Here is a 27,970-nt window from a genome sequence, read left to right on the forward strand (position 1 = left end):
CCTCAAGCTCAACCCTTAATCTAAGTAGCCCTCAAAACCAAGTGTTAAGGGCTATTTTGTGACTTAGAAATGGCACCCCCTTTAAATGCAGGTACGGACTGGGGGGTTTGGCATTAGTTTATTATTTTTTTTATATTTGCACCTTTAACCCTGCCAGTTTAATCATAAGCCACGCAGCTCTGTCATCGACGGGTCCATCAGGTCCATGTTTTTAAAATTATTGTGGACTATCTGTCAGTTATTTCTTCGGTTATTAGTTTTTTTTGTAGCCTATAAGTTAGCTGAGTTAGTTATAAGTTGATATTCAAACAAATAATCTGTATGAATACCACAACCACGGACATATTCATCTGAAAGTCACCGCATACCACAGCTTATTAAAAGGTAAACAGCAGCTGTAACTATGGTTAGATAACGTCTGCGGCTACGAGAGATGATGTGAGCCCGGTCAAACCATTTACGTAGGCTGTATCTTGATAAAACAACTTAACAACTACATTACCAGCGAGAAAAAAACATTTTGTAACTAAACAATAGCAACATGGCCGGCTATTGACAAAAGACTGTAAAATAAATGTTATGCAACAATGAGGTAAATAATCCATAAAATGGGGCTAAACTAAGATAATACAATGGTTTTTGTAATATTTATATCTCTATTAACAAAGAAAATGCTGCATTCTGGGTAACCCTTGCTCCCAATGGTGGTGTCGGAGAATCTGTACAGCCCCTTACACTTGTCCCTCAACTTGACATCCTGAGAATCGGGAAAGAAGTAGCACTTCTCGGGAGTGCGCATTTTTGAGATTGAGAGTTAAGATAGGAGTTGGAATTCACCTTTAAACGAACGAACAGGAGAATCGACAAATGACTGAAAAATCTGAAACCAGGATTAAGGAGCTGGACACAGTTGTGTTGTTACAAAGACAATAAAATCCTCCAGTAGAGAAAGCAGAAAGTAGGAGTGAGTGAGGATGTTTGAGAGGATTAGGGAGTCGCCGTGTCAGAGGTGAAGAGAGCAGCTTTGTGTCACGTCTCAACTGGAGAATCCTCCTCCGTCTTGTTTTGTTTTGTCTCACGGTCCATAGAAAGAGAACATCTCATGTCTGCAGAGTCAAATCCTCTTTTCACGGCTCCCTCTCTCTTTTTCAGGGTCCTACTGGAGGCAAGGGGGAGAAAGGTGAACGGGTAAGTGGATCTGTCCATCACACCGGGAAACGCTCCTCAAATGCAAAGTGTGACAGAATAATTCAGATTTCTATTCTCTTCATGCAAATGAGGTCATTTCCTGAGCTGCACGCTGTGATATTTAATGAACAGAACATGAATAAAACAAAACTAAAATAATAAGAAATCGAACTTTTGGGTGTTTTGAGTGACCTTAAACTTCTCACAAAGACTCAGTTCGTTCTTCTTTAACATATGATAAAAAAAATAAACATGCAGATTGGCCTGTGGTTTTGGAAAGTATTAGTAGTGAAAACACACATCTGTTACAGCACTATCTGATTATTGCCCACAAACACAGTATGAAAAAAAGTAGTTAGTGTTTTTGCATCATGAGTGGTTTCTGGTTGGTTTTTTTCTTTCTTTTTTATCAGCAGTTTCTAGCAACCAAAAGAGCCAAAAATGCAACAACAAGCAAAAATGACATCTGAAAAAAAAAGTCCAGAGTTGAGTGTTTTTTCCTGTGACACGTCGTCGTCTATCAGGTCAAACATCTCTGCTTCCTGTTGGTACTGTAGCTGTAAAACCACTTGAAGAGCTGCGTCTCAGGACACTTCACCTCTCTGCACGCTGCCATGTGCACAGATCAACGCTCTTCACTTCATGACCTGAATCCACTCCTGTGTCTTAAAATCACACGACACATGAAAATACATAGTCAGACTGGATTTAAATCAACTAACAAACAGTCGACTTGTAATTTCTCTGATTTATTTTCACTGTTGACACGTGTTGGAAGAAGAAAATCCACTCTGTGTTTATCAGCCCTCAGTCATTCATGCAGTAAAATTACAGTAAATGAAACATTTTTGGTTCAGAGTTTGATGCTGTCATGTTCATCAACAGTTACAGAGCAGAAGATTACAACTTATTTATTTATTCATAGTTTTTATATTTCATATTTTAGGGTGAGGCAACATACTTTATCTGTTTTTATTGGTATTGATTCACTTTTTTGATTAGCACAAGAACCTTTATAGTTTATTATCTCCTTCTTCATGCTCATGTTTGATCCTGTCTGATACTGTTAATGAGGTCTTGTACTTTCAAACTGCAATAACTTGAACCCAATAGGAGAGAAGGCCTGTGACTAAAGTTATATTGGACTCTAACAAGCACCAGCACCTGCTATAAACTATGTATTGGTGAATGCTAAGTCTGGTCCAGAGCTGCTGGTCTGTTCCTGCCCTGCCTCTTCTTGGCCGGTAGGAAGGCGCCCCCTTGTGGTTTGTCAAAAATAAAACTACTAATGATGTCAGGAGCACTGAGCTGCGTTCACAGTAGATAATCACAGATAATTGTTGGCAGCTTTGTCACCATCAGGCCTTTTTTTTATTACTAAAAACAGCAGCATGTGGACTAAAATAGTGTGTGGTGTTGATTGACGCTGTGGTCACAACATCTGCAGCATGTAGGAGAAATCCCAGCTGGTGCAGCAGCAGCAGCTCAATCACAGCTGAGAGTCTGAACATACTTTACTAAAAATACTAAAAACACGTGTGATGTGATGTGTCTCCAGGGCGACGTCCAGTCGTCGGCTTCGGTCCAGGCCATCGCCCGGCAGGTGTGTGAGCAGCTGATCCAGAGTGAGTAACAACACAGGCTGATGCTCTTCAGTCGCATCCTCGTGGTGTTGAGACCAGAATCAGACCAGGTTCTGGTTTGTGTTGCTGTTGTGTAGTTGGTGTTTTTCACCAGCTTAGAAAATCTATTGATGCAGAAGTTCTCTGTCATGTAACACAGCATTAAAAGGATAGTTCACCCAAAATTCAAATTGCACTCATTATCTACTCACCCTCATGTCGACTAAGGGCTGGGAGAAGTTTCAGAGTCCTCCGTGGCTTCGGCGTAGCAGTGCATGTCCATATAATGCAAATGGATACCAACTGTCTTCGTAACAAAAACACACACCAAAAAACATCCAAATACCTCCATGCTGCTCGTATGTAATGTCCGTCTTGTATTGAAGCCCCGAAATGCGAAATTGTTCCGTAAAAAAAAAAAAAATCTATATTTTAATAATATTGAATAATGATTTGGAGGGTGAGTAGATAATGAGTGCAATTTGAATTTTGGGTGAACTATCCCTATTATACCTATCCCTACTATCACCATTTAAGTGTGTGAGCTACTGAGAAGATCCACAGCTCATTGTTTCCATGTTGTCGTTCACCTTGTCTGTCCTCAGGCCACATGGAGCGCTACAACTCCATCCTGAACCACGCTCCCAGTCCGCCCGTGTCCATCCGCACGGTCCCCGGACCCCCCGGAGAGACGGGTCGTCCGGGATCACCAGGGCCCCAGGGAGAACAGGGACCGCCAGGAAGACCGGGCTTCCCAGGACAGAACGGACAGAACGGGCAACCGGGAGAAAGAGGTGAGGTCATCGTTAGAGAAAACCTGATGATACTTGTTGTTCTACTTTATACTCATGTGTGTGTTTTCGTCTTGTTTCCAGGTCAATCAGGAGAGAAGGGTGAGAAGGGATCTCAAGGCGTCGGAGTCCAAGGCCCCAGAGGACCCACAGGACCCCCCGGTAAAACACACCACAGCAGCTCGTACTGTACAGCTCTCAGTCTGGGCCTCCACATCATTTTAATAATATATGTAAAAACTATAATCATTTCATTTCAAACCTTTATTTTATTTTATTTAAAACAAGACCATTGAGGAAAGACCATTTACAGTGGCGTCAAGCAAATTCACAGCAACACAACAAAACATAGAACAATATTAGCTAAAAACAAGAAATGATTAAAAGTAAATATTAGGAAAAAATAAATAAAACCATGAATGAAACAGACAAGTTGATGTGGAGTTAGAAACAGTTATAATTGAATAAGACAATGTCAGTGATCAGACTTTTGAACAGCTGTAGTGGTGGTAAAAATTCTCTTGCAGTTTATTCCGATATATATATATATATATATATATATATATATATATATTTACGTATATATTGTGCGGTGCATTATGGGAGAGGGACATTTTACCGATTTCAGTTCGGACAAATGGAGTTTAGAGCAACAAGTAATTTTGTGAACAGGTACCAATACTTGATTTCTGTGTTAAGAGAGATGATATAGACTGTAGGGAGGCAGTATGTGTGACAAGGCTGATAAATGATAAAACAAAGAGAATGCAGTGGGTGGTGTTGTATTGTATTGTATGGATCATTTGTTATAAACCTGAGGGCAGAGTGGTGCACAGCATCCAGTGGAGTTAGTGAAGAAGTAGCTGCTCGTCCATAAATTACATCTCCATAATCTAAAACAGATGATGTAATGAGATGTAACTAGAGACTCAACATTTCATTTATTCTCAGATTTATCACTCAGTCCATTGAAAATCTTCCTCCTCCTCCTCCTCTTCCTCCCAGGGCCACAAGGTCAGGGCCGACCCGGCAGCCAGGGGTCGTCAGGGCGACCTGGCAACCCCGGCTCCCCTGGTCGACCGGGGGTCCCTGGTCCCATCGGCCCCGCGGGGCCGCCAGGATACTGTGACCCCAACTCCTGCGTGGGCTACAACGTTGGAGGTTTGTAGACACACACACACACACACACACACACACACACACAGCACCAGCCTCATGAACACAACCCGAATTCCAAGGACTATTCATTGTTTTGATGCAAAACTGTTTTAATAATAGTAAAGTAATAATGTTAACAGTGATAAAATAAGTTTTTTCATTAGTCTCAGGTGACATTGATGTTAATAACAGACACTTGTGGACTCTGTGAACTGTATCACTGAGCATGAAAACATTTCAGGTGTGTTTTTGAACTGTTTAATTCACTCTGAGTTAAACAGGCTGCATGTCCCTGAAGTCACTCACACACTCAGTGTATCTGAAGGTGAAAATCATCAAAATCCTTCAAATACACAGTTCAGCTACAGAACTTTGTCTCATTAAATTCATTAACACTGTGATTGAAATTATTTTCTATGATTTCAAACCTCATGTGATGCACTGGTCTTGTTCTGGGTGGGACCTTAACAATAAACATCCAAACAACCAGATGTTATCATCAATAAATAAGTCCACAGTTTGTTTCACCCTCAGAGTTAAGGGACTTTCGCTGCCTTAAAGGTTCACTGCACCCAAATCAATAAAGATGTGAATAGTTAGTTTCTACTGAGTCGTCCAACAACACATGTATTGATCAATAGTGAGTTAAACCTCCCTGGTTTTTATATCTCTGACATCCATCGATAATAAATGTCCTTAAAGGACAATTCCGGGCAAATTCAACTCGGGGCTGTATTTTCCTAACATTTTAGGTCTAAAAGAAAGAATCTGAAGATTTTCAGTTTAATTGCTCCTGTTTTGCGGTAGTTGTGTCTCTCCCGGTCTGTCCCCGCATCGCCACAGCAGCAAGACAGGAGCAATTAAACTGAAAAACTCTTTAAACTCTTTCTTTTAGACCTAAAATGTTAGGAAAATACAGCCCCGAGTTGAATTTGCCCGGAATTGTCCTTTAAATCCAAACATGACAGAAAAAGATGAGTGCAGGACTGTCGATGGTCTTTTTTTCTGACACGTAGACATATAAAGATGAAAACCACAGAGCTCATGTCCTGTCAACCCAAATGGAAAAAGACAAGGTAAAATAATAATAAGTGTTATGAAATCTATACATATGAACTTTTATGATGTGTCACTGTTAAATGAGTTTTATTTATCTGTTTATTTGTCAGGGACACTACAGTAAGTGTAGGCATTGTTTCATCTAATTAAAGTGCAACCAATACAATGTATGCAGGACTTCTGGACATGGGTAATTAGATTTGTAAAGTAATTATTTTAGATTGTTAGATTAGATTAGATTAGATTAGATTAGATTAGATTAGAAAACATAAACCACATTGAACAGCTTTGTTAGTATTGTTATCTTATCTTCTAATGAAGTTTCTGCAGTCAAGTGTAGGATGAGTCATCATGTAATGAAATATAATAATAAGTAACAAGATAATTAACTAATTATAGCAGCGACAGAGGTTTTCTAATGTCTTTAAAATGTTGTTGTTGTAAAATCATTTGAGCCTAATAAATTCAGCTACAGTCACATCGATCGCTGTGAAATGGGTGAACTGTCCCTTTAAAGCTCGGTCTCGTACTGTAGTCTCTGTCTGAAGCTGCACGGATCAGCAAACAGGAACCACAGACCGGACTCGGCGTCTTAACTCGATCCAACGGAGACTTTTCTCTGAGGAAGCTGTCCGTGTTGTGAGCGTGGCTTCGGTGGATCCCTGAGAAAGATGCTGCATGACGGGTTCTCTCCTACAGATAGCACTAATTAAATACACCAGGAGCCACAAATTAGTTGCAAAATGCTACACAAAATTCACTTAAAAGTTGCAGATGATGAATCAGTGCTGTTGGCAGCTTCTCTGTCTCTTATGTGTTAATTTGCTCTCCAGCGTCCAAAGCGACTCAGACTGTGTTTTCTCAGCCTTTCGCAGGAAGAGACTCATGGGAAATTATATTTTAACAGCTTCACAGTCGGCACAGCAGGATTTATCGCATGTATCCAGGAGGCCTGGAGTCAACACAAACAGCCATTAATTCTCACCACATATGGAAATCAGCAAAACACTGGAAATGCATTTATTCACTTAATGATCAAAGTGGCGTTAGTGGAGAGAAACCCAGCATGAGTCATCCTGTACTGCACATGCTGCATGCTTGTGTTCATATGTGACGTGTGTTGAGGTTAAAGGTCGCGCAGCGGACGGTGAACGGTGGCGTCATGTGACTAACGTCTGCATGTTGTAATTATTTCTCTATCTTTGTGTGTGTGTGTTTGTGTGTGTGTGTGTCTCTCTCCATCTCTGCCTGTCTATGTCTCTCAGCACCGTACAGCAGTGACTACTGAGCTGCGTTCACAAACACTCACAATAACAACAGATGTTATTAACTGTTCAATCGGCTGCATCAGCTCATAATCATGTCTTCCACTGCACTACACATCAATTGTATTTTAATAATCAATAATTTAACTTATAATATTACACATACATGTAGCTGCATAATTAATTCTTTACTTTTTTAAAATGTATCTGCAGATGTTTCCTGATTTAAGCCTCTTTTTAAAAATATATATATATATATATTTTTGATTTTCAATTCAAACAAACATACAGTACATTTCATAAACAGCTCAGCCACAAAAAGAAACAACATAGGATAGTGTAATTTCAGTGAAATAGAATAATAAAATAAAGTACACAGCGATAGAGAATACACAGTTATGCCTTCAGTTCATCCATCTCAAGGTATTTAAGTACAGGACTGTTAAACATTTGTGTTTTGTCTTTGCTGATTTAAGCCTCTTAACTTTCAACTTTTTGTTGTTGAACTGAGAAACTAATCTGCAGATTAATCAGTACTGAAAACAATTATTTGATGCAGCTCTAAATAAACAATAAGATTTTTTTTAATTATTATTTTTATATAAAGAGAGAAAACAGGATTCACAGAATTCAAGTTTACACAGATGTGAAATAGTATAATGTATATAAACAGGTTTAAGTTTTTTGTTTTTCAAAATAAAGCGCCCTCTTAAAGGATAAGTCTGGTGATGTTTTCATGTTTTATAACAATTGAAAAAATTCTGCTAAAGCACTGAAGCTTCTCAGTGACTGACTCTAAAGATGTAAATCTGTAAAAACTTGTCAATAATCAATCGTTTCCTGTTTTAAAGTGTCTGAGTCGTTTCCAGCAGCAGATGAATCACATTCAGAGCTGCAGTGAGTCTGAGGCAGCAGGACGATGTGTGTGTGTGTGTGTGTGTGTGTGTGTGTGTGTGTGTTTGTGTGTTTGTGTGTGTGACTGAGTCAATATAAACTAGGCTTTGACACACACTGAACTGTGTTAGTCGGAGACAGACAGTGTTGGTTTTGGTCTTTCCATGAGGTTTGCTGAGAGTAAGTAAAGTGTCAAACATCACCAGACTGATCCTTTAATTGGTTGGACAGGACGAGTCTTCACGGAGACGATCGTCCTCTCCGTGCTTCCTCCTCTAGATCAACGACTGACTTTACTGACTTCATTCAAACTAAATTCATTTAAACTATTTAAAGGGATAGTTCACCCAAAATTCAAATTTCACTCATTATCTACTCACTCTCATGTCGACTAAGGGCTGGGAGAAGTTTCAGAGTCCTCCGTTCCTTCTCTGAGTTACAGCGGGGGGCCGCGCAGTAGTATTTGTCCATATGACGGTTGTGAATGGTGCTCACTTTTCTTCGTCCAAAAAGACACACCAAAACCATCCAAATACCTCCATACTGCTCGTCTGTAATGTCCCTCTTGAATTAAAGCCCCGACATGAGAAATTGTTCCGAAAATTTTTTTAAAAGTCTATGTTTTAAGCTTGTTTGTAGCGGAAGCTCCCAGTGTCTCAGTTCACTGCTCTTCCTGTGTCAGTGCAAATCTCGCATGATTTGCACTGACCTGCGGAACAATTTCTCATGTCGGGGCTTCAATACAAGAGGGACATTACAGACGAGCAGCATGGAGGTATTTGGATGTTTTTTGGTGTGTCTTTTTGGACAAAGAAAAGTGAGCACCATTCACAACCATTATATGGACAAATACTGCTGCGCGCCCCCCCCCCCCGTAACTCAGAGAAGGCACTGAGGACTCTGAAAATTCTCCCAGCCCTTAGTCGACATGAGGGTGAGTAGATAATGAGTGAAATTTGAATTTTGGGTGAACTATCCCTTTAAACTGTTGACAAACATATCTCTTTTGTCAACATAAAATATCATTTTCACAACAATTTTTGATTGAAATTGGCACCTTAGTATTGAGATGCTTTTATTTTGAAAGTCGCCACTTGAAACTAATTAATTACTTAAAGTCAGTTTGAATGTGAGCTCATAGAAAACATCTAAATCTAAAACTTCTACTGACATACATTTGCGACATACACATGCTTTTTGTCTCAAACTTCCTCCTAAACCCATGGTAACCCCTGGTAACCTGTGGTAACCCTTGGTAACCTTTCTCCTCTGTGTCTCCTTGTGGCTCCTTCCTCCTCCTTCTCTTCCCACCCCCTCCTCCTCCTCTTCCTCCTCCCTGTCTCACTAATCCAATCAAAATCCATCACAATGATCCAAACTCTTGCTTCCTGTGGTGGCGGGTCGGCCATCTTTGTTTTGGGCTCTCCTGGTGCGCTGGCGTTCTCTCCCGCTCGCTCGCTCGGCCGCTCGCCGTCTGCTTGGTTGGTTTGGCGACGCAGAGGGTGAGGAGATGATCACTCACGGCGGCGCTGTCCCCGCAGTCCAACTGCCGTCCAACGTCTTCCAGAACTACGGCGAGGTCGAGGAGGACGACCCGTACCGCTACTACCAGCCCAACTACCCGGCGCCGCGGCCCGTCTCCCCCGACGACCCGGCGCTCGACGTGGAGCTGAGGTCCCGCCGCTCCCGGAGCGTCGACGGGAAAGAAGGAGAAGGAGAGAAAGAGGAAGAAGAGGAGGAGGAGAGAATCGGGCCGAAGAGGAGGTTAAGGAGAGGAGCGAAGACGCTAACTGACTGAGAGGAGCTGATTGGAGGACGGAGGGCCGCTCGCTGTCTCTGATTGGACGGTTTCGGAGCCGTTATGGACAAATCAACAAGTGCCTGATGTAGAGGATTTCTTATGGACATTGTAGAGGGGAGGGGTGGGGGTGGGGGTGGGGGAGCAGGTGGGGACTATTTTAACTCATCTATGCTAAAGAATTAACGTCGAGAAAAAGAAAAGAAAAAACGGTTTCATGTTGTTTCGCTTTGTTTCCGTCTCAGAGGAGACGACTGTTGAGGAAAAAAAAAAAAAAAGATTTTAGTTTGTTTTGTGTCTCCGTCAGCAGCTGAAGAGACGAGGAGATCAGCAGCCACTCCTCCTCCTCCTCCTCCTCCTCCTCCTCCTCTTCTCCCTCTTCTCCCTCTTCTTCTCCTACTGTCTGTTTCTGACTTGGTTGGTTCAAGTGCCTCAGAGTCGACTGGAGGAAACTGTCAAAGTTGTAACAATTCAGCATCACAGCGAAATGAACAAACAAACAAGCTGCACCACGTGTTTCATCACAGCAAACAAACTTACAGCTGCACACAGGTAACACAAACAAATACTAACATAATACACAACAACAACAGCAACAACAGCCTCTGACACAGGTTACGTTCAGACTGCAGGCTAAAGTCGCCCCACTGGGATTTTTGGGGGGGTCAATTTTCTTTTTGAAGTAGTGTGAACATAGCCTCGTAAACCAGCTTCTCCCGGAAATGCATTTCATTTCATTTCATTTCACAGGGAGGGTCTGGCCTCATTCATGGCCTGAAACCCTCAGAAGGCCGAGCCAATCAGCGTCGCCGCTCAGATTTCTGTGATTGACACAGCACGTTGGCCAATCAGGGACCGACTGGTGCAAAACCCCGGATGATAACGTCACTAGACTGCGCGACTCTTACCACAACGAACATGGCGGAGCTACATGTATCTAGCAGTAGCAGCCTAAAAACAGCAACAAGTCTCAAACAGCAACAAGTCAGAAACAGATATTTATGTAAAGATTTGAGAGTCCTTACTGAAATACCATCCATTACAGAAATTAAACAAGAGCAAGAGTCGGCGCTTGTTGAGTTTCTTGAAGGAAAAGACGTTTTCGCTGTTCTTCCAAATGGATTCGGCAAAAGTTTGATATACCAACTTGCTGATTGGCTGAATGGGGTTGTCTGTCAACGCTACTACTCCCACCCACCCCAAACGCTTACAGGGGGAATGAGGCCAGACTCTCCCTCAGAAATGAAATGAAATGCATTTCCGGGAGAGGCTGGTTTACGAGGCTAGTGTGAACACTCAAATCTTGCCCAGATCAGATTTTTTTTTTCAAATACGACCCCCATTGTGGTTTTTATGCGACTTTTACGTGACTTTATATCGACATTTGTCACAGTTTTGCTGTTCACATCACTGTCCCACCGCTCCGGGCTTTGTCTCCGCATCCACACACAAACCTTTTGTGCCAAATGTTCAGCCAAAGCAACGCAAAAAAAAGAAAGAAAAGCCAAAACACATAGTTTGCCTCTTGCCTCTTTTTCATCATTTGTTTCCTCCTCAGCACCTGCTCGGACGTTTTCCGACTTCCATTGCACAGACACTTTGAAATAAAAGCGGAAAAGACTCATTTCCTGTACAACAGCATGACACAGGACTCTGATGTAAGCCACGTTTTAGAAGCTGATGTGAACAGCCAAACAAACAATCGGATCTGGGCAAAAAAATCCGAATTGAGCATTAAAGGGATAGTTCAACATTTTGGCAAATTGGCCCATTGCCATAATCCCTATAGTCATAGCAGTAGGTTCGTTACCTTTAATTGTCGGTGCAAGCTATTTTTAGAACAGCGGAGCAGAGCCGTGAGCTGCTCAGAGCTACGCTACGGAGGCTAATGGGATTTATTGGTTTCCCTCATCAAACTCATCAAATACACAATCCAACTACTCCAAAACGCTCTGGTGGACAAGTTGTGACCTGCACATTCACCACACTATGAGATAATAACAGAACGTTACCAGACAGAGTTGTTTTAGAGGGAAAGGTAACGAACCTACTCCTAAAACTATAGGGATTATGGCAATGGGCCAATTTGCCAAAATGTTGAACTATCCCTTTAAGACTTGCAGTCTGAAGGTACTGTTGCCATAGACACCTACAGTAAAGCACCAGATAACACACAGTCATCATAAACAAACTGATTTGACCTAAAACACCTGTTTATATTCTGACAGAGTGAAACAACAGAAAACAAAATGATTTCACCTGAACTCTGATTTTAACGTGTTTGTTTCTTTTATTTGTTTAAAAAAAAAAAAAAAAAAAACAGAAACAGATATTTATGTAAAGATTTGCATGTTTTTTTGTTTTTTTTCCATTTACCGTGTGATGTATCATTTCCTTTAATCTCCTAGAGCCATAGACACATTTTTACCATCACGTATAAAGATTATTGTTTTGTTTTGTTCCGTTCTCTCCTCAGACAAACACAGTTGTTGTCGCAGCGTTGAGCTCAGACTGATGTCGCTCTGTGTTTGAGAAGGTTGATGAAAAGAGCTTAATGTGAGCGCGTCGTTCTGTTCTGTTCCTTTGTAAACGTGTTGTTGTTTTGTCGTCAGGTGTCTGGATGTTGTCGTCACTCGAGCGGAGAGAGAAGAGTGAGTTTGATAGTTTTAGACCGACAGCTGTTTTTTCCCGCCTCTGCGTTTGTTCTCGTTTTTTTTTTTTTCGTTTTTTTTTTGTTTTTTTTGTTCCGTCTGTGGATTGATCTGCCTCCATTTGTCACATTTTATCATTAGGATAATTTAATTTAAGCTGCCATCTGTTCCGGGACGCCGCTCTCTGGGTCTCGGTTTTCTCATTTTTTTCATCTCTCGTGCAGAAACTGGAGACGCAGCGGCCGGCGCTCGGCTCCATTTGAAGTCGTCTCGTGTTTGATCGCGTTCATTGGTTCGATTTCTTACAGCTGGAGATCAGATATATATGAAAGGAAGGCGCACAGGTATTTGGAGGAAGGTGCACTTTGTTAATTCACCTCCAAATAAGTTTGATTTTTTTCTTTTTTTTTCTCCTTCCCTTTTCCTAAATTTGCCCAAATTTCAAGTGCGATTCAACTTCCTCCAAATATCTCGGAGCTTCTCAGTCCAGTTTCTGAGGCCTTCATGTCCGAGGAGCTCAGAAACAAAAACAGGCCTCAGTGTTTGAGATTTCCCTCTACATCTCTGACCAGGATGTTTAAAGAATAAAATCAAGGAAGTAATTTATTTTTTACTTGGTATTGATTTTCTCAGAACAATAAAACTGAAGTACAACCGTTGCTGCTGGTCTCTGTGTGTGTGTGTGTGTTGCTGTCCCTCAGCGGGTCATGTGACTGAACTGTGAGGTCTAATTAAAGCGAACAGTGAGGTGCACGCTGCAGGACGCTGAGTAGAAACCAGCAGGTGAACTCAACTTCACACCTCTGTCTCCAGCTCTCATTAAAAACCCAAGAAATAAAAAAAAAGAGAGACGCAGACACGTTTTCACCTGACTGGACCAAAATATCACCACCGAGCCGAGAGGAGGGATAACAGGAATAATTCACCTCAAGTGCTACAACTTTTCGTCTTTATACTCGGCCTTTTATTTCTCCGTCTTTAGGGGGAAATGTTCAAGGTCATTTAGCGACAGAAATAAATATTTGAAAATGTAAAAACTTTTCCACAATCTGCCTCACTGACATATTTAAACATCCTGTTATCCACCTGATGACATCACCTGCCCAGCTCCTCTTTTATCTTACAGTATATAAACAAACGGCATTAAGACATTTAATTAAAAGTTTTATTTTTTTCCTGTCTTTTATTTAAAGTGTTGATCCATAAAAACATTTATTTGTAGTCTAAAGAACCAAAAACCACAGCTTCTCTAGCAACAGGTTGATGTCAGCCAATCAGAAGAGAGGAGGCCCTACTGTAAGTCTCTCTTCGGACTGGCTAACTGTTTTCTTGAAGAAGGAGATACGTGTAACCATACAGTAAAACCAAATGCTGTTGGAAAAAGTGTTGGATGGTGGGACCAGGTGGTGGGCGGGGCTTGGTGACTGCTTTGTTGTGACATCACAAAGTGACAGGAAGTCCTGACGGCTGGTTTTAAGGCTCAGTTTCTGAATAGAATAGAATAGAATAGAGAATACTTTATTCATCCCTAGCAGGGCAATTCAAGTTAGTCCAGTAGCTCACACAACAATGACAAAAGATGAACACAAAAAACATTTTAACAAGTGTTATATAAAACGATTGCAGCAGGAACAAATGATCTCTTAAATCTTTCAGTTCTGCAGGCCAGAATACAGGCTGTGTGCATTTCTCTGTGGACTGAGGCCTTGATACTTTCACAGTATTAATATAAAGCTGTTTTATAATCACACTACACATGGACATCTAATGTTTTTTATCAAATGTGACCTTTAAAAAATAATTGGTTTAGTTGTGGCAGAGTTTGTGATGTGATGAAATTGAAACATTTAAACTAAAGAGTTTTGAGTAATGGCTGAAAAACTGATAAATTATAGCTGACAGTGAAAAAATCTTAGTTTGAACCAAATGTCAGATCTGCAGTTTGTCCCAAACATGAGACAAAATCAATTTTGATAGGATACTGACAGGATTACATGTTTATAAGTGCAGCGTTACAGGGAAACAAACCAGTCTTTACAGCACTTTACTGACTTTAAAACACAAATTTACACATTCACATACAGTTTGGTGGACTTCAACGTGCGACGTGCAGAGGGATCAAACCAACGACCTTCTGATAAGTGGAGACCTGTAGTAACTTCTGTAGAGGTGGATGTGACTCAAGTAAAGTAACACACTTTGTGTAATGACATCTGTCAGTTCATTAGAAAAAGGAAGACCACAAAGAGGAAGAGAGAATAGACCGCCAGTGGTGTGTGTGTGTGTGTGTGTGTGTGTGTCGTCTTGCACAGTTAACCTTGGTGACCACTCACACATTAAAACCACATGAAGCTTTAGCAACAACATTAACATTAACTGTGACACAGTTTTCGGCGAATTGTGTGTTAATGACACTGTAGAGTCTGAAGTGTGTAGGTCTGAAGCCTCTTCTGTATCAACAATAATCAAATCACGATATATTGATTATTATTATTTTTATATTAGGTTCTGTATATGAGCATCCACCTTTTTTTCCACAGATTTTGCCTGATCAACTTGTTTTTCTCTGATAAAAAGAGCAGCTGTTGTTGATCATGTGTCACAGACTGAAAATGGAAAGAGCTTATCTAGTTATTCATAGTGTTTTTAAAGAGTCTTTTACACTTTTGGACTTTTGTCACTTTCACTTTCACTCTGTCTGACCCACAAACACTTGAGGTCAGTCGGCTTCCTCACAGGAAGTTGTGGTCTGAACCACACCAGACCACTAGAGTGGAAGTCTCATTTAGAAACCAGTGTATCTTTAGTCATGATGATAATAATGATAACGGTGCCAAGACAGTGGGGAAGTGAGACTTCAGATGAAGGTTTTACACAAACTGTTTATAAACCACTGATGTGACCAAACACTCTATGTAAGTGATTGCTGTCGGAAGATATAACTATTTAAGACTTATATTAACACAAACATGCCGCTTACTTCTGCTTTAATCTTGTCAGCCTCTCCCACCGATTGAATAAAGATTTGTCTCAGTTCTCTTCCTCCTCCTCCTCAAGGTCAAGGTCAAAATTTACAAAAGAAAAATAAGATCAAACAAATGGGTTACACTTTATAATAAGTACACACTATTAAGCATTCATTAAATACTGAATTCATCATTTATAACACATGAATACCCATAGTTTATAAACACAGTTCAACATGTTTTACTCATCATTGATAAGCACAAACTGTATTTATAAACTACATACTAATGAGTATTAATGTGTTATAAATGAAGAATTTATTTATTAAAGCAGAAGTAAGTGGTCCGGTCGTTTTCGCTAATGCTGCGTTCCAGGCAGGCTTTTGAAATCGTAAATTACAGCTTCAAGTCACAACTTACGACTTTGTAGCGTTTCAGGCAACCCACTCGTGTTTTTCCGACCTGTTTTACCTGTGAAAGTCACTATAACGGCCACTCGTAACTTCCGACCCGTGAACTCGTACCAGATCGAACTGGTACCACTTCACGGTCGGAAAAATATGAGTTTCCTTGAACGCACCATAACAGTCCTCGTCCCTACGTCGCCACATTCACGGCGTCCCTTGGCTGCACACACAGCCCTGCATGCCGTTCACTCTCCTCATTGGATAAAAACTGTAGGATACGATAAATGTTTTCTCCTCGGCTCAGAGCAGAGCAGAGGGACTGACAGACCTGTGTTTCAGTCTAAACACTCTATGTAAGTGATTGCTGTCGGAAGATATAACTATTTAAGACTTAAATTAACACAAATATATCACTTACTTCTGCTTTAATGCTTAATAGTGTGTACTTATTATAAAGTGTTACCAACAAATGAAATAGTAAACACAGTTAATCCTAACTGTATTAAAAACCACTAAACACAAAAGGAAAATGTCCGTAACTTCCCTCACCAACAATAAATAACAAAACACTGTTCAGTTCAACCAACCAACAGAAAGCTCAGTTTATCTCAGTCCTGTAAAATGAAAAACTTAAATAGAGGTTTCACACCGGCAGGGCTCCGACCAGCTTGTTCAGGCCGAAAAAATAATTGGTTCGGAACCTGAAGAGTCGTTTCTCAATGGGACCAAAAAATAGTTGGTTTTTCCTTGCAAACCATGGCATCATTGTTGGAGGTGTCACATTCGAGGCTGTGAAGACGAGCAGGAAGGACGAGGAGAGAGGGCAGCGACTGACAACATGGAGAAAAAGAATTTGCAGTGGTCGGCTGAAGAAATGAAATGTTTGGTGGCAATTTGATCTTCGACAGAATTTCAATTTCAGCAGGTTGCAGCCGAATTTGCAGAAGAGAGGCTGGGTTCACTCCAACTCCAACGCCAGACCAAATTATTAATACACTTTAAATAACTGAAGAAGGATTACCAAGACAGCAGAAAAAAGCAAACATTTTCCCGCTGTTGTGGTTACTTCCGCCTGAGTAACGTCCTCCCTCTTCTGTTCCACTTAAACTAGTGTGAATGCAGCTGGTTCGCCAGAAAGCACCACGTTCTGAGACGCCAGAGCGGAGCTAGAACCAAAACTGTTTCTGTCTGAAAGGGACAAAACTGACACCTCCTCCTCCTCCTCAACCTTTAAAGCAACACTATGTAGGATTCATGGCACTGGTACTCTGGTGTTCCTACACAAGGGGGTGGATCGGACTCCGCGCAGGCGTAGCTCACAGTCAGCCATATTGGGACGGGCAACTCACAGACACTTGCATTAGTTCAGGTGTGTGATCCTGTCCTCTGCACTAAAAAAACTATTCATAACTCTGTGAAAAATAAATCAGTATGTAGCTATTACTTTAACTATTTGCACAACGTTACTATAATGTTACTTTTTTTTTTTTTTTTTAAAGTACATGATTAAAATGATCCGTGATTTTAAGTATGCTGCATCATAACTGCATAAAAGTTCATAAAAAATCAAACTGTTTGGAAATCGGACAAAAACTGAGCAAGTTGTGGTCATTATAGCAGAATATGCACCATAGGCTTAATGCTCTGAGGGAGAGAGTTGCCCGTTCCAAGATGGCCGTCATGTGGCTACGCCGTGTCATTGGGCAGCAGCGGCGGGTGAGTCTTCTTATATCTATGTTCCTACCTGCACAGGTAAGTTACATAGTGCAGTTTCAGCCGACACAACCCCGCTCAGGCTGCAGCAGCGACACCATTCATCCTATTAACCATTTTTCTACCACTTCAATGAGTTTAGAAACATTATTTTAAGGTCGAAAAAACTACATAGTGTTGCTTTAACCTTTGTATTGGGTCAGGTGAGTCAGGTAAGGCTTCTCTCTGTGGCTGTGCCCCCGGTTCAATGTGACGTCACATGATTCTCCATCAGTGCATCCAGGCAGAGCTGCAGGTGTTTTACAGAACTGATCCAGAAGCAGCAGGAAACACGACGACGTGAAGGAACGGCATCACCACCTCCTCCACCTCCCCCACAAACCTCCCTAACTGCTGTTGTCTTAACGTGGGGAGGGGCGGGGCGGGGTGAAGGCCTGTCATCGTCAGGAGAGCTCAGAGTGGATAAACACAGTAATTACAGCTCTTTAGTGCTGATGAGGTTGATTATAATTAGCTCCAGAGTTAAAGCAGGACTCACACACGACGACGAGGGAAGTAGACGTTTGTTGTCTTTGTTCGGTTTCACTCAGTTTTATTAGAATAACGGTTTCAGTTTCTACTGAGAACAAGTAATTAAAAAAATTCAGAACATTATCGATCCATATTCGTCTTCTCTCTCACACACTCTTTTCTCCTTCTCTCTCTCACCGAACAGCATTTCTGTATAAATTACAGGATGTCACCTGAACCGGACGTCTCTCTCCTCCTCTCAGTGACCTTTGACCTGTCGCTCTATTTGATTGACAGCTGAAGAGATGAGAGGTGGCTCATCAACCTGCTCCCCTGTTGACGTGCTGCTTATACATTGATGTAATGCTGCCCTCATGTGGTGAAGAGAGACTACGTCTGAAAGATGAGCAACACACACACACACACATTTCACAGTATTTTCTGCCCTTTTGTTTCATTTTATATTATTTATGTGATTATCAGAGGTCTGTATATGAAGCCACATGTTGCACTAAATTAATTATGATGACCATGAGAAATGAGTCTATAATGGAGTTAGTTGGCAGCTTTTATCTCTTTCAGTAACTTTAACTTTCCCTGAGGTAGAAATTTAGCATTTAAAAAAAAATATCTGTGGCTGTTTTCTTCCAATCAAACCTCACAGTAACGTACATTAATACCTGGACCTGCTTTGTAATAATACAAAACCCAGGTGTTTACCTGCATACAATAAGGAACCTTTAAGTAATTCAGTATATTAGAATAATGTTAAACATTATGGATTTCATCATCTTAGTGTTTATTGATTTTAATGTGTCATTTCTATTCCATTTTTATTGTTATTTTAACATTTTTACTCTTTTCTTTGGGCTGATATGAAAATCCAACCCAATCCATTTTATTTATAAAGCACAATTTTAAATACACACAAAGGTTTCCAAAGTGCTGTACCGTAAAATAGAAACCATAAAACATAATAAAAAGACAAAATACTAAAGATAAAAGACACAATAAAACATAATAGACTGTTCACCCCAGATAAAATATCTGTGCACATAAAATCAACCTACGTGGTGTGAAAAGCCAAAGAGAAAAGTCAGAAATAATAAGGTTTCTTATTTTATTCTTCTTATTGACATTATTAAATATAAATAAATAATAGAAGAAGATTAAAATGGCACCAGCTAGAGATGAAGGTGGAAAGGATGTAAGAATCTCAGGGTTTTATTTCTTCAGTCCAAATGTGAAACACAAAACAGATGCAAACACCTGTGACAGTATAAAATAAACAATCAATATAACAACTGAAATTTTTATTCACCTTCATGTCAGAAATAAAATTAAAAAAAACAGTCTGAATGCCAATGTCCATGACAAACTTCATCTCCTGAGCATTAAAACGGTTACAGCTGAAAGGTCCAGATTATTTACTAAAGGGACTTTGTGGTGAGATTTTAACTCAGCACCTTAATTGACACGAGGAGCAGCTTCATCTGCGATTATTTAATATCAGAAGAATAAAACATTATGATAAAACATGTACATTTATATTCTGTAGGTTAAAACCTGTGACTGTGGATTTGAGTTTCCTGTACGTTCAGAGAACAAGAAGCAGCACAATGGCTGCAGCTGTGAATCAGATGCCATGTGTGATATTTATAACTTGCAGAGAAACAATCTCTAATCTGACACATGTGGTTCACATTTGGATACAAATCTGCCAAAGCAAATTACAATAGATCAGGTTTCACCGTGAAATTAAATCCATGTGACTGAAGCTGCTGAACATCTGAGAGTCTGAAGCCCGGAGACGCGGCTCGACAGAACAGATATCGCCCTCATCTTAAATATCTGAAATATCATAAATATCAAGATATCACATTTGAAGGATCCGGCTTTGAAATCAGACGAAGGTTTAACATCCACATGTTCCTCATGTCTGAGAAATGATCAAAACAACATATCAGAGAGAGAAGGAGAGGAAATGTTTTTTGTCTCAGATCTGTGACACAAGAGTCAAGAGACAGTGTGTGAATATATGTTTATTATAGGGCTGTCAGTCAATTGAAGGATTTAATTGCAACTGCAAATTAAATCATGTGTTATTTATATATTTAAATGTATCTATCTTCAAGTGTTTAACTATGGACACATATGCTGCCTAATACAAATCTACCTTTATTGTTCATGAGCCAAGAGCAGTGACAAATATTGTCCAGAAACTCTCAAATACGGTGGCTCAGAGGGCTCAACTCACACCACAGCTCAAGAAAACACATACAAAGACACAAAAATGTGGCAAATTCATCAAACAACATCATCGATTTGGCAACGACACGAGCTGCAGAAACTGACAACACAACAGAAGTGTTTCTGGGGGACACAAAAAAGCGACGGCCCAGGCTGAAGGCTAACGCTAAGCTAACAGTATAGGCTACGTATTCAGATTAAAAACTAAATGATGTGATATTGATGTTAGAATAAACCAAACTCACTTTGTTTTCAAACACTACAAACAGGAAGTTGTATTTTACAACAGCGTAAAACAAAAACCATAATAGATCCATGACAAAAACGTGTCCCCTGGAAACATTTCTCTTGTGTTTTTTCGCAGTTTGTAGTGCATTCGTTTCTTTGCATGTGTTCTCTTGAGTTGCATTGCATTGAACCCTCTGGGCCACCGTACTCACAGGCCTCACAGCATTTGACTGGTTTGAAAAAAAAACCTCAAATAAAGCGGAAACAGTTAGCAGCAACGGTTTAGCTTGTGATTGCCGCTGATTCATTTCCAACTAATTCAAACCAAAGGCTGGGTCAAAGGTCGTTGCAACAGTAAAACAATAACACATTATCAGATTAACCTTGATGTTTTTAATGATTGAAAGTTATTGGTTTCATTTTGTAGCTGTCAGACGGAAGCGTGATGATTTGATTCAACATGTTTCACCCTCGGACGTCTCTCTCTCTCTCCCTCCCTCCCTCCTCTCATCTCTGTGAACTGATACTGTAGCTTTATAAACACTCATCTGTGCGTAAATGAGCCCAAAGGTTTGAGTCGGGTGTTATTATGCGGAGCAGGTGAAGCAGCTCAGCTTCTCCCCCCGAATCTGAATAAACACAAAAACCACAGGAAAAAAAAAAAAAAAAAAAAGACGACGCAGCCGAGCAGAAAACTCCTGCTTCGCTGTCTCTGCATCGACGACGGCTCACAAGAAGGGTTGTGTGTGTGTGTGTGTGTGTGTGAGAGTCAGGACGATCAACCTCACACAATCTGATAAACTCCTGCACACACACACACAGAATTAATACTGATACCGTGCTGAGTCGCTGATGTTTGTAATTATCGACACTCACTGCAGCAGGAGGATGGTCCTGTGTGTGTGTGTGAGTATGTGTGTGTGTGTGAGAGTGTGTGTGAGTGTGTGTGTGTGTGTGTATTAATAATTAATCCTCAGTTCATTTGTATGTAAATGTGTCCAGACAGCGCGCAGCTCTTGTCCTCCTCCTCGTGATGAATAAAGCATCAAGGAAGGCCGCGCAGCACCAGAGTGAGGCAGGTGACTTACTAATGAGCACCACAGAAGAAAAAGAGGCGAGCGGGTGACTCAACCAAAACCTACAGGAGGAGGAGAAGAGGAAGAAGAGGAAGGAGAGCGGCGCCTTATTAAGTGCTGTAGCGGGAAGCGGAGCCAGAAGCTGGATTTAACTCCTGTGTCAGATTTTACCTGTTGATTGTCGGCGCTCCGCTGTGCCGCAGAAAGGAAAACGTTGTACGTTTCCAGGCTGTAATTACGGCTTTAATTACTGCGCCGACCTCGGGTGACGTTCTTTCACTCTCTTTGTGATACAGAGCGTTTTTTTTGTGTTTGTGTGTTTGTGTTCTTCGACGTCCTCCACACCGGCGGCAGGAAAACTGATCCGGTCCCAGAGGGGGCAAAATTTAATCATCGTCACACGGCTGAAGCCTCATAATGTTCGCTTCAGCCGGACAACGATCCAGTCTGAATTCATGCAGCGTCAAAACCGGAACCAGAACCAGAAACCTGCTCTTTAAGAAACCGTGTTCACACTTGATCGGTTTCCTCCCAAAGAAGGAAGAAGATCTGTCCATCCATCCGTCTATTAGCTACACCACTAATACCAGGATCACACTTCACAAATTCAGGCCGATTTTGTTGTGGCCGACAAAATTGCCAGTGTTGGGCCAGATTATAAATGTCAGGAATGACGATTGGACCTGTATGTAGTGTAACACAACTGAAGAACAGCCATTTTGTGTCTAGTAGTACGCTCTATGACATCCTGATGGAAAATCTAGCATGTTTGAATTTTTTGAATTTCTCCATCTAGTCTGACATCTGCTATGACGTTAACCTTGATATTGACCAATAGGATGACAGAGAGGTCTGACGCATTGTTTACAGTACGTTAGCTCGCGTCATGTGCACAATATAAGTTAAAGCAGAAGTAAGCGATCCGGTCATTTTGGCTAACTTCTTGTCAGACGATGGAGTTAGCAATCCCCGCCCTCGTCCCTACGTCACCACATTCACGCGCATCCCTTGGCTGCACACACAGAGAGGACCGCCCCTTTATGCCGTTCTCTCTCCTCATTGGATAAAGGTTGTAGGATACAAGGAAAGTTTTCTCCTCGGCTTACAGCAGAGCAGAGTGACTGACAGACCTGTGTTTCAGACCAAACACTCTATAAAAGTGATTGCTGTCGGAAGATATAACTATTTAAGACTTATATTAACACAAATATATCACTTACTTCTGCTTTAATGGCTTTGCCATGATTGGCAGTTTGTTGTGATGCCTCCCCGATGACCTACGTACTCGTGCAGGGTCATGGTCAATGATTGGTTGGCGTCATACTTGTGGTGTTGCCAGTCTCCCGGCCAAGACACGGCAAGAATTGATGCCACTGTGATCATTTAATCTGACATGGTGACCATCGTGAAAGACAAAAGGAGAAAATGCAGTGATGCAGTATAAGGAGGCGACGCCAGGACGAGGTCGTGATGGACGGACGGATCAATGAAACCGAGGAGGACAGTTTTCTCAATTCAGGGATCGCCGCCTTCAGGAGCTGCATTTTAAGACCAGTCAAAACCGACAAGTGCAGTCTGCATTTCATTTTCTGCAAGTCGGACGTGTCGGTCTATTAAGTATAACTGCATTTTTTGTGGAAAAATAAGTCATGTGTTGTCGTCATCGTTGTTGGTAACATCAGGTAAATCCTCTGTAAACCATTCCCAATAAGCCTTTGCGAACTCTGACTGCCACAGAAGGACACACCTTTGTAGATGAGTCTGCAGGAGGACGTGGCCCCAGGCTTTGGAGCACTCTTAGTGTATCATTAAATGCTTTGTAAATACAGGCTCTGGCCAAATTCAGCCTGAGCAATGGAGCAAAAGCCTCTGGTGATGGGTTGCATCCTCCGTGTACTGAGCCGAGTCTATACGTGAATGGAAACTCAACTGTCAATCAGTTACTGTCATCTCACAGTTGTCTCTCACATCTATCTATGATTAAAACACCTCAAATCTTCCTCCTTAAAGTTATTGGCCGGAAGCCAACGGGATCCGATCACACCTAATTAGACTGGACTTTTCTTAGGTCATGTGACCTTTTCTCAACCCAACGTTCACCCCAGTGGTCTGTTTTCCCTGAACTCCTGCCGTGTATAAGTTGGCAGTGGCACATCCTTCCTCCAGAGTGCAGGTGACTTTGAACGCCTCGGTCTGGAGAGGTGGAGGTTGTTCACTGTTTTGTAAAACAGACACTCTCTGCTGTTTTTGGCTCTGATCCCTTCTGGAAAGGTTTCGACTTTCTGCCCGAGACACAAAGTCAGAAAAGCTGATGTGAGCAGTTCGGCGCTGCCACAGAGGCCCGGAGGCAGCGCTCAACCTCCATGTATATAACACCACAACACCTGGAGGACGTTGCAGCAGATAGAAGCTGTGGTATCATTGCAGTATCTGGACCGTGACGTCTCTCTTACGGTAGAACCATCTTGAAAAGACACGTGAACAAAAACAAGATACATATTTTGCTATTGTGTTTGTATTGAATATGAGTGAACGTGTGTTTCAGATGTTTGTTGTTTCCAGTGGAAGAATCCCACCATCTTTTTTGGTCACCTTTAAAGGCTCAATATTTTACACATCTCCTGTGTTTTGTTTGTTTGACTGAAAAGGGAAATTAAAAAAGAGAATAAGACAAAACATTTAAACATGAGATATAGAAATACATATTCGAAAATCCATAATAAGAAATAGGTGGTGGAGAGTAAAACCATCTCAGCGTAGTTCCTCTCTCAGCTTCTCTTTGGAGCTCTAGTAACAACAGGTTGGTGTCAGCCAATCAGAAGAGAGGAGGCTCTGAGTCTCTCTCCTGATTGGCTGACTGTTTTCTGAGTGAGCCAATAAAAAAACCAAAACAATAGATTTCATGTGAAACACTTGGGAAAACCAAATCCTGCAAGTTTTAGATGGTGGGTCCAGGTGGGTGGGGCTTGGTGTCTGCTTTGTTGTGACATCATAAAGTGACAGGAAGTCTTGACGACTGGTTTTATGGCTCAGATGTCAAAAACAGGCTGTGCACATTTCTCTGTGGACTGACGCCTGGAATCCACTGGTGTCATCAAGATTTCTTGCCGGACGCTGTGCCTGTCCAACACGGATGTTTTGGTAGGCGCGAACACAGATGGGCATGTTTACTGAAGAAGCAAGACAGACCTCCCCATATCTGTTCTCCATCCTTCTCTCCATTGGATAGTGTCCTCGTGTCCGAAGCATTCATTTGCATAAGGTTGAATCGTGGTCAACTTTTGGTCAATTGCTCAAATTACCCAAAATGCTTTTGCGGGGACGTGAGCAACGGTTTGACGTGTTCCATAGGAAATGAACAGGGATAAGCATTGTGGCGGACACAAAAAAAAAACCGCAGTGGATTCCAGGCATGAGGCTTTGATACTTTGACATAATTAATATTAAAGCTAGAGCTGATTTCAGATAATATTTGTCAACGAGCACTTTATTTGATGCGTTCAGAAACAGGCCACAGTTCATCAGCGACTGAGGAGAGTTTGGTCCAGACCACAGAGAAAATACTGCTGAGTCACTGTCATTGATCAACATCTGTATCAGTGCATCTGTATCTGTAAACACCTGTCTGTGCTTTACAGCTTTAAAGCCTTCCTGTCTGTCTAGTTTGTCTGTCTTCACTCACTGATTCTGTTTAATATGTAAAAGCAACAAAGTGCAGTTTGTTGTTTTAAAGGTAATTACCTTGTTTAGTCGTGCCAAAACCACATGTTCTAATGTGTTGATTTAGTCTTTTTATTATAAGCTCTGTCTTTTAAAACCACATTGTTTTTACGGTACAATAAACATTTGATCCATCTGAATTGTGACCCAACTATTTGTACATAATCCACAGCCACACTGTCAAATCTCCCCGCTGCATGATTACAGCTGCAACAGCCTCTCCAATATTTCTCATTCTCAAACCTAAAACCAGTAGTAAAAGCCGCCGCCCGCAGCCTCTCGGCACAGTGTACTGAACTGTGACACCAAATAATGACTTTTATTTTTCCTTTTCAGGCGGCTTCGTTTGATTAATTGCGGGAAAGAGGCCAGCAGCTGCAAACGCTCCTGTCATTAGACACAAAAAGGAAAAACTCACAGCTTCAGAAAAAACCACACAACCGCAGACTGTTGTGTGTATGTGTGTGTGAGAGTGTTTTTACTTTTCCATGTGCAATTTGAAAGTTGACATCTGTTGTATTTTGACTTTTGTGACCGCTGTGTGATTGAAAAGCTGCTAAAAGCCTCCTTTGTATTTCTGATATCCCTTTTTATAATGTCTCTTTTTTTACAGATATGTGATTTATTTTTTTTTGTCGTAACCACAATAGTATGCAAATTCTCTCCAAGGGTGTGTCACACATTCTCCTGTTTTGTCACCGACTGAAAAATGGCCACCTGGTTAATGAGAGAACGTGAATTAAAAACAAAAAAGGAAGTGATGCCTGTGGTTTGATTCAGAGTCTTTGTTCCAGACTTCTGGTTTTTGAAGTTCAGGTCTGAGGTCTTTTCTCCGTGTGAGGTGTCACCGTTATACAAATATGTCCGAGACGTCGGAGTGGACACAAACCCAAACCCACCAAACGTCAATGTTACGTCAGACAGATGTTTAATTTTTGCTTGGTGGCTTAATTGACACTGTGACATTTAGCAGATATTGGACTCTGCCCAATGTAAAGACAGCGTTGACACGAGACGTTTGAAGGACGTTGGATTTTGGCAACACAACTTAGGACCTACAAAATTTCACTGTCGTCAGTTGTTCTACGGTAAAATGGCGTTGGCATGAGACGTCGTCCTGTAATTTTGGTCACATGACGTCAGGACCTACCGTACATTCAACCAAATATGTTCTGTCTAAACAAACAATGTTTGTGGGCAGCTGCCGGTCTGCAGAGCTGCTGCTTGAAGTGGCTGATAATGTTTTGATGAGGGGAGAAAAAGCAACAGCAAAGAGACAAAAAATGAGCAATGAGATACAAAACAACCAGGAAAAACAAAAGAGATGCAAAAAATTACAGCAACAACCAACAGATTCATAACAAACACCAGAAGATGCAAAAATGATGATGAAATGACCAGAAAAAACAACAGAGATGCAACACAAATGCCAAAGATGCAAAATAAACTTGAAGAGATGAAAAAAAAAATGCCCAAAAGATGCCAAAAAATAACAAGATGATATCAAACAAACACCAAAAAAATGCTAAATTATCACTAAAACATTCAAAACAACCACAAAGAGACAAAAAATGAAAATGAGTGGATGCAAAACAAACACTAACAAATCAAAATTAAATCATAGAGCTGCAAACAAACCCAAAGAAACACCTGACGGCATTAAAGTGATTCATGCTGAACATGCACAAACACAATGAGATGCAAAATGACCATATATGGTGCAACAGTATATCGTCTTGCACACCTTAATGCTTCCATGGTGGACCTTGGATTATCTTAAGATAATGAGGTGTCCACTTCAGAACAAGAATCCCTTTTTGTCAGGGCGGGAGAAAAAAGTTTTCTTTTCACTGTCTTGGTTTTTTTTTGGCTGGGCTGTTGTTGCCTCCAAAGCTTTTTATCTGCTGAAATTTGTGACACTGACGGCTCTTGATTACTATTTTAAAGACTATTTTAAGCCTTGAGTGGTTCAGTTTTTAACTTTTGTTGCTAAGCAATGTTGGCCAAAACTCTGCTTATTGGCTAGAGCTGGCACTTTTGCCTGGCAACATTACCTGATTGTGTATTCTGGAGACACTGGCAAGAGCTTCCAGTTGCAGAAAACTCTTCTGCAAAGATGGCTCGGGCTGTGGCGTCAATCTTATTTTGAAAAGACCCTGTATTATTTCTTATCGGCTTGTCCCTAAATGCATCATGTCTGAGCATAAAGACACTGTGCTTTGTGATGGTCATAAATAAGCAGTTTACTTAATAAGCAGTTTCTGGAGTGAATGTGACTTTGAATAAACTCCTGACTGGCAGCTCGACGCAGACGTCTGGTTCGAAGCAGGAAAACCTGCCGCTGGAGGGGGAGGGGCAATTAAGAAATTGGCTGGTACACAGTTTTTTGTTTGTGTGGCAATGGCTCATGCCATGTCAGGTCTTGATACGTTTACTGGAGATGCCCATAATGGGAAAACACCTGGACAGCTGCCTGGTTCCCTGCTCAAAGTTCAGTTTGTTCACCTATAAACAACATGGAAGTGGCTGCGCTCGCTTCCAAAAAAAAAGCAACTGATTATCAAAAAAACACAGAAAACATACAGTATATCCATGAAATAAAACCGCAAATCGAAAACATCAAACTACTATTTCAACAATACACATACTACATATTTAACAAAGACACAAGTCA

At 41.1% G+C, this 27,970-nt stretch overlaps 1 protein-coding gene across 5 annotated transcripts in view; it reads left to right on the plus strand.

Annotated features, from left to right (window-relative positions):
* col14a1b (collagen, type XIV, alpha 1b) overlaps positions 1 to 10,403 on the plus strand; it is a 188,057-nt gene extending 177,654 nt beyond the window's left edge. For 2 of the 5 annotated variants that reach the window (XM_085790906.1, XM_085790909.1), the window contains 6 exons: positions 1,153 to 1,188; positions 2,747 to 2,813; positions 3,416 to 3,604; positions 3,686 to 3,763; positions 4,607 to 4,762; positions 9,477 to 10,403. In XM_085790906.1, coding sequence (XP_085647032.1) covers positions 1,153 to 1,188; positions 2,747 to 2,813; positions 3,416 to 3,604; positions 3,686 to 3,763; positions 4,607 to 4,762; positions 9,477 to 9,775 — 825 coding nt within the window. In that variant the 3' untranslated portion in view covers positions 9,776 to 10,403. Of the gene's footprint in view, positions 1 to 1,152; positions 1,189 to 2,746; positions 2,814 to 3,415; positions 3,605 to 3,685; positions 3,764 to 4,606; positions 4,763 to 7,083; positions 7,194 to 9,476 lie in introns of those variants that run through there. The other 3 variants (XM_085790907.1, XM_085790910.1, XM_085790908.1) reach the window with 2 other exon arrangements.
* The last annotated feature ends 17,567 nt before the right edge of the window (positions 10,404 to 27,970 follow it).

Source organism: Trachurus japonicus, chromosome 11, assembly GCF_045865225.1.
Source record: "Trachurus japonicus isolate A0001 chromosome 11, Traja_1.0".
Taxonomy (NCBI): Eukaryota; Metazoa; Chordata; class Actinopteri; order Carangiformes; family Carangidae; genus Trachurus; species Trachurus japonicus.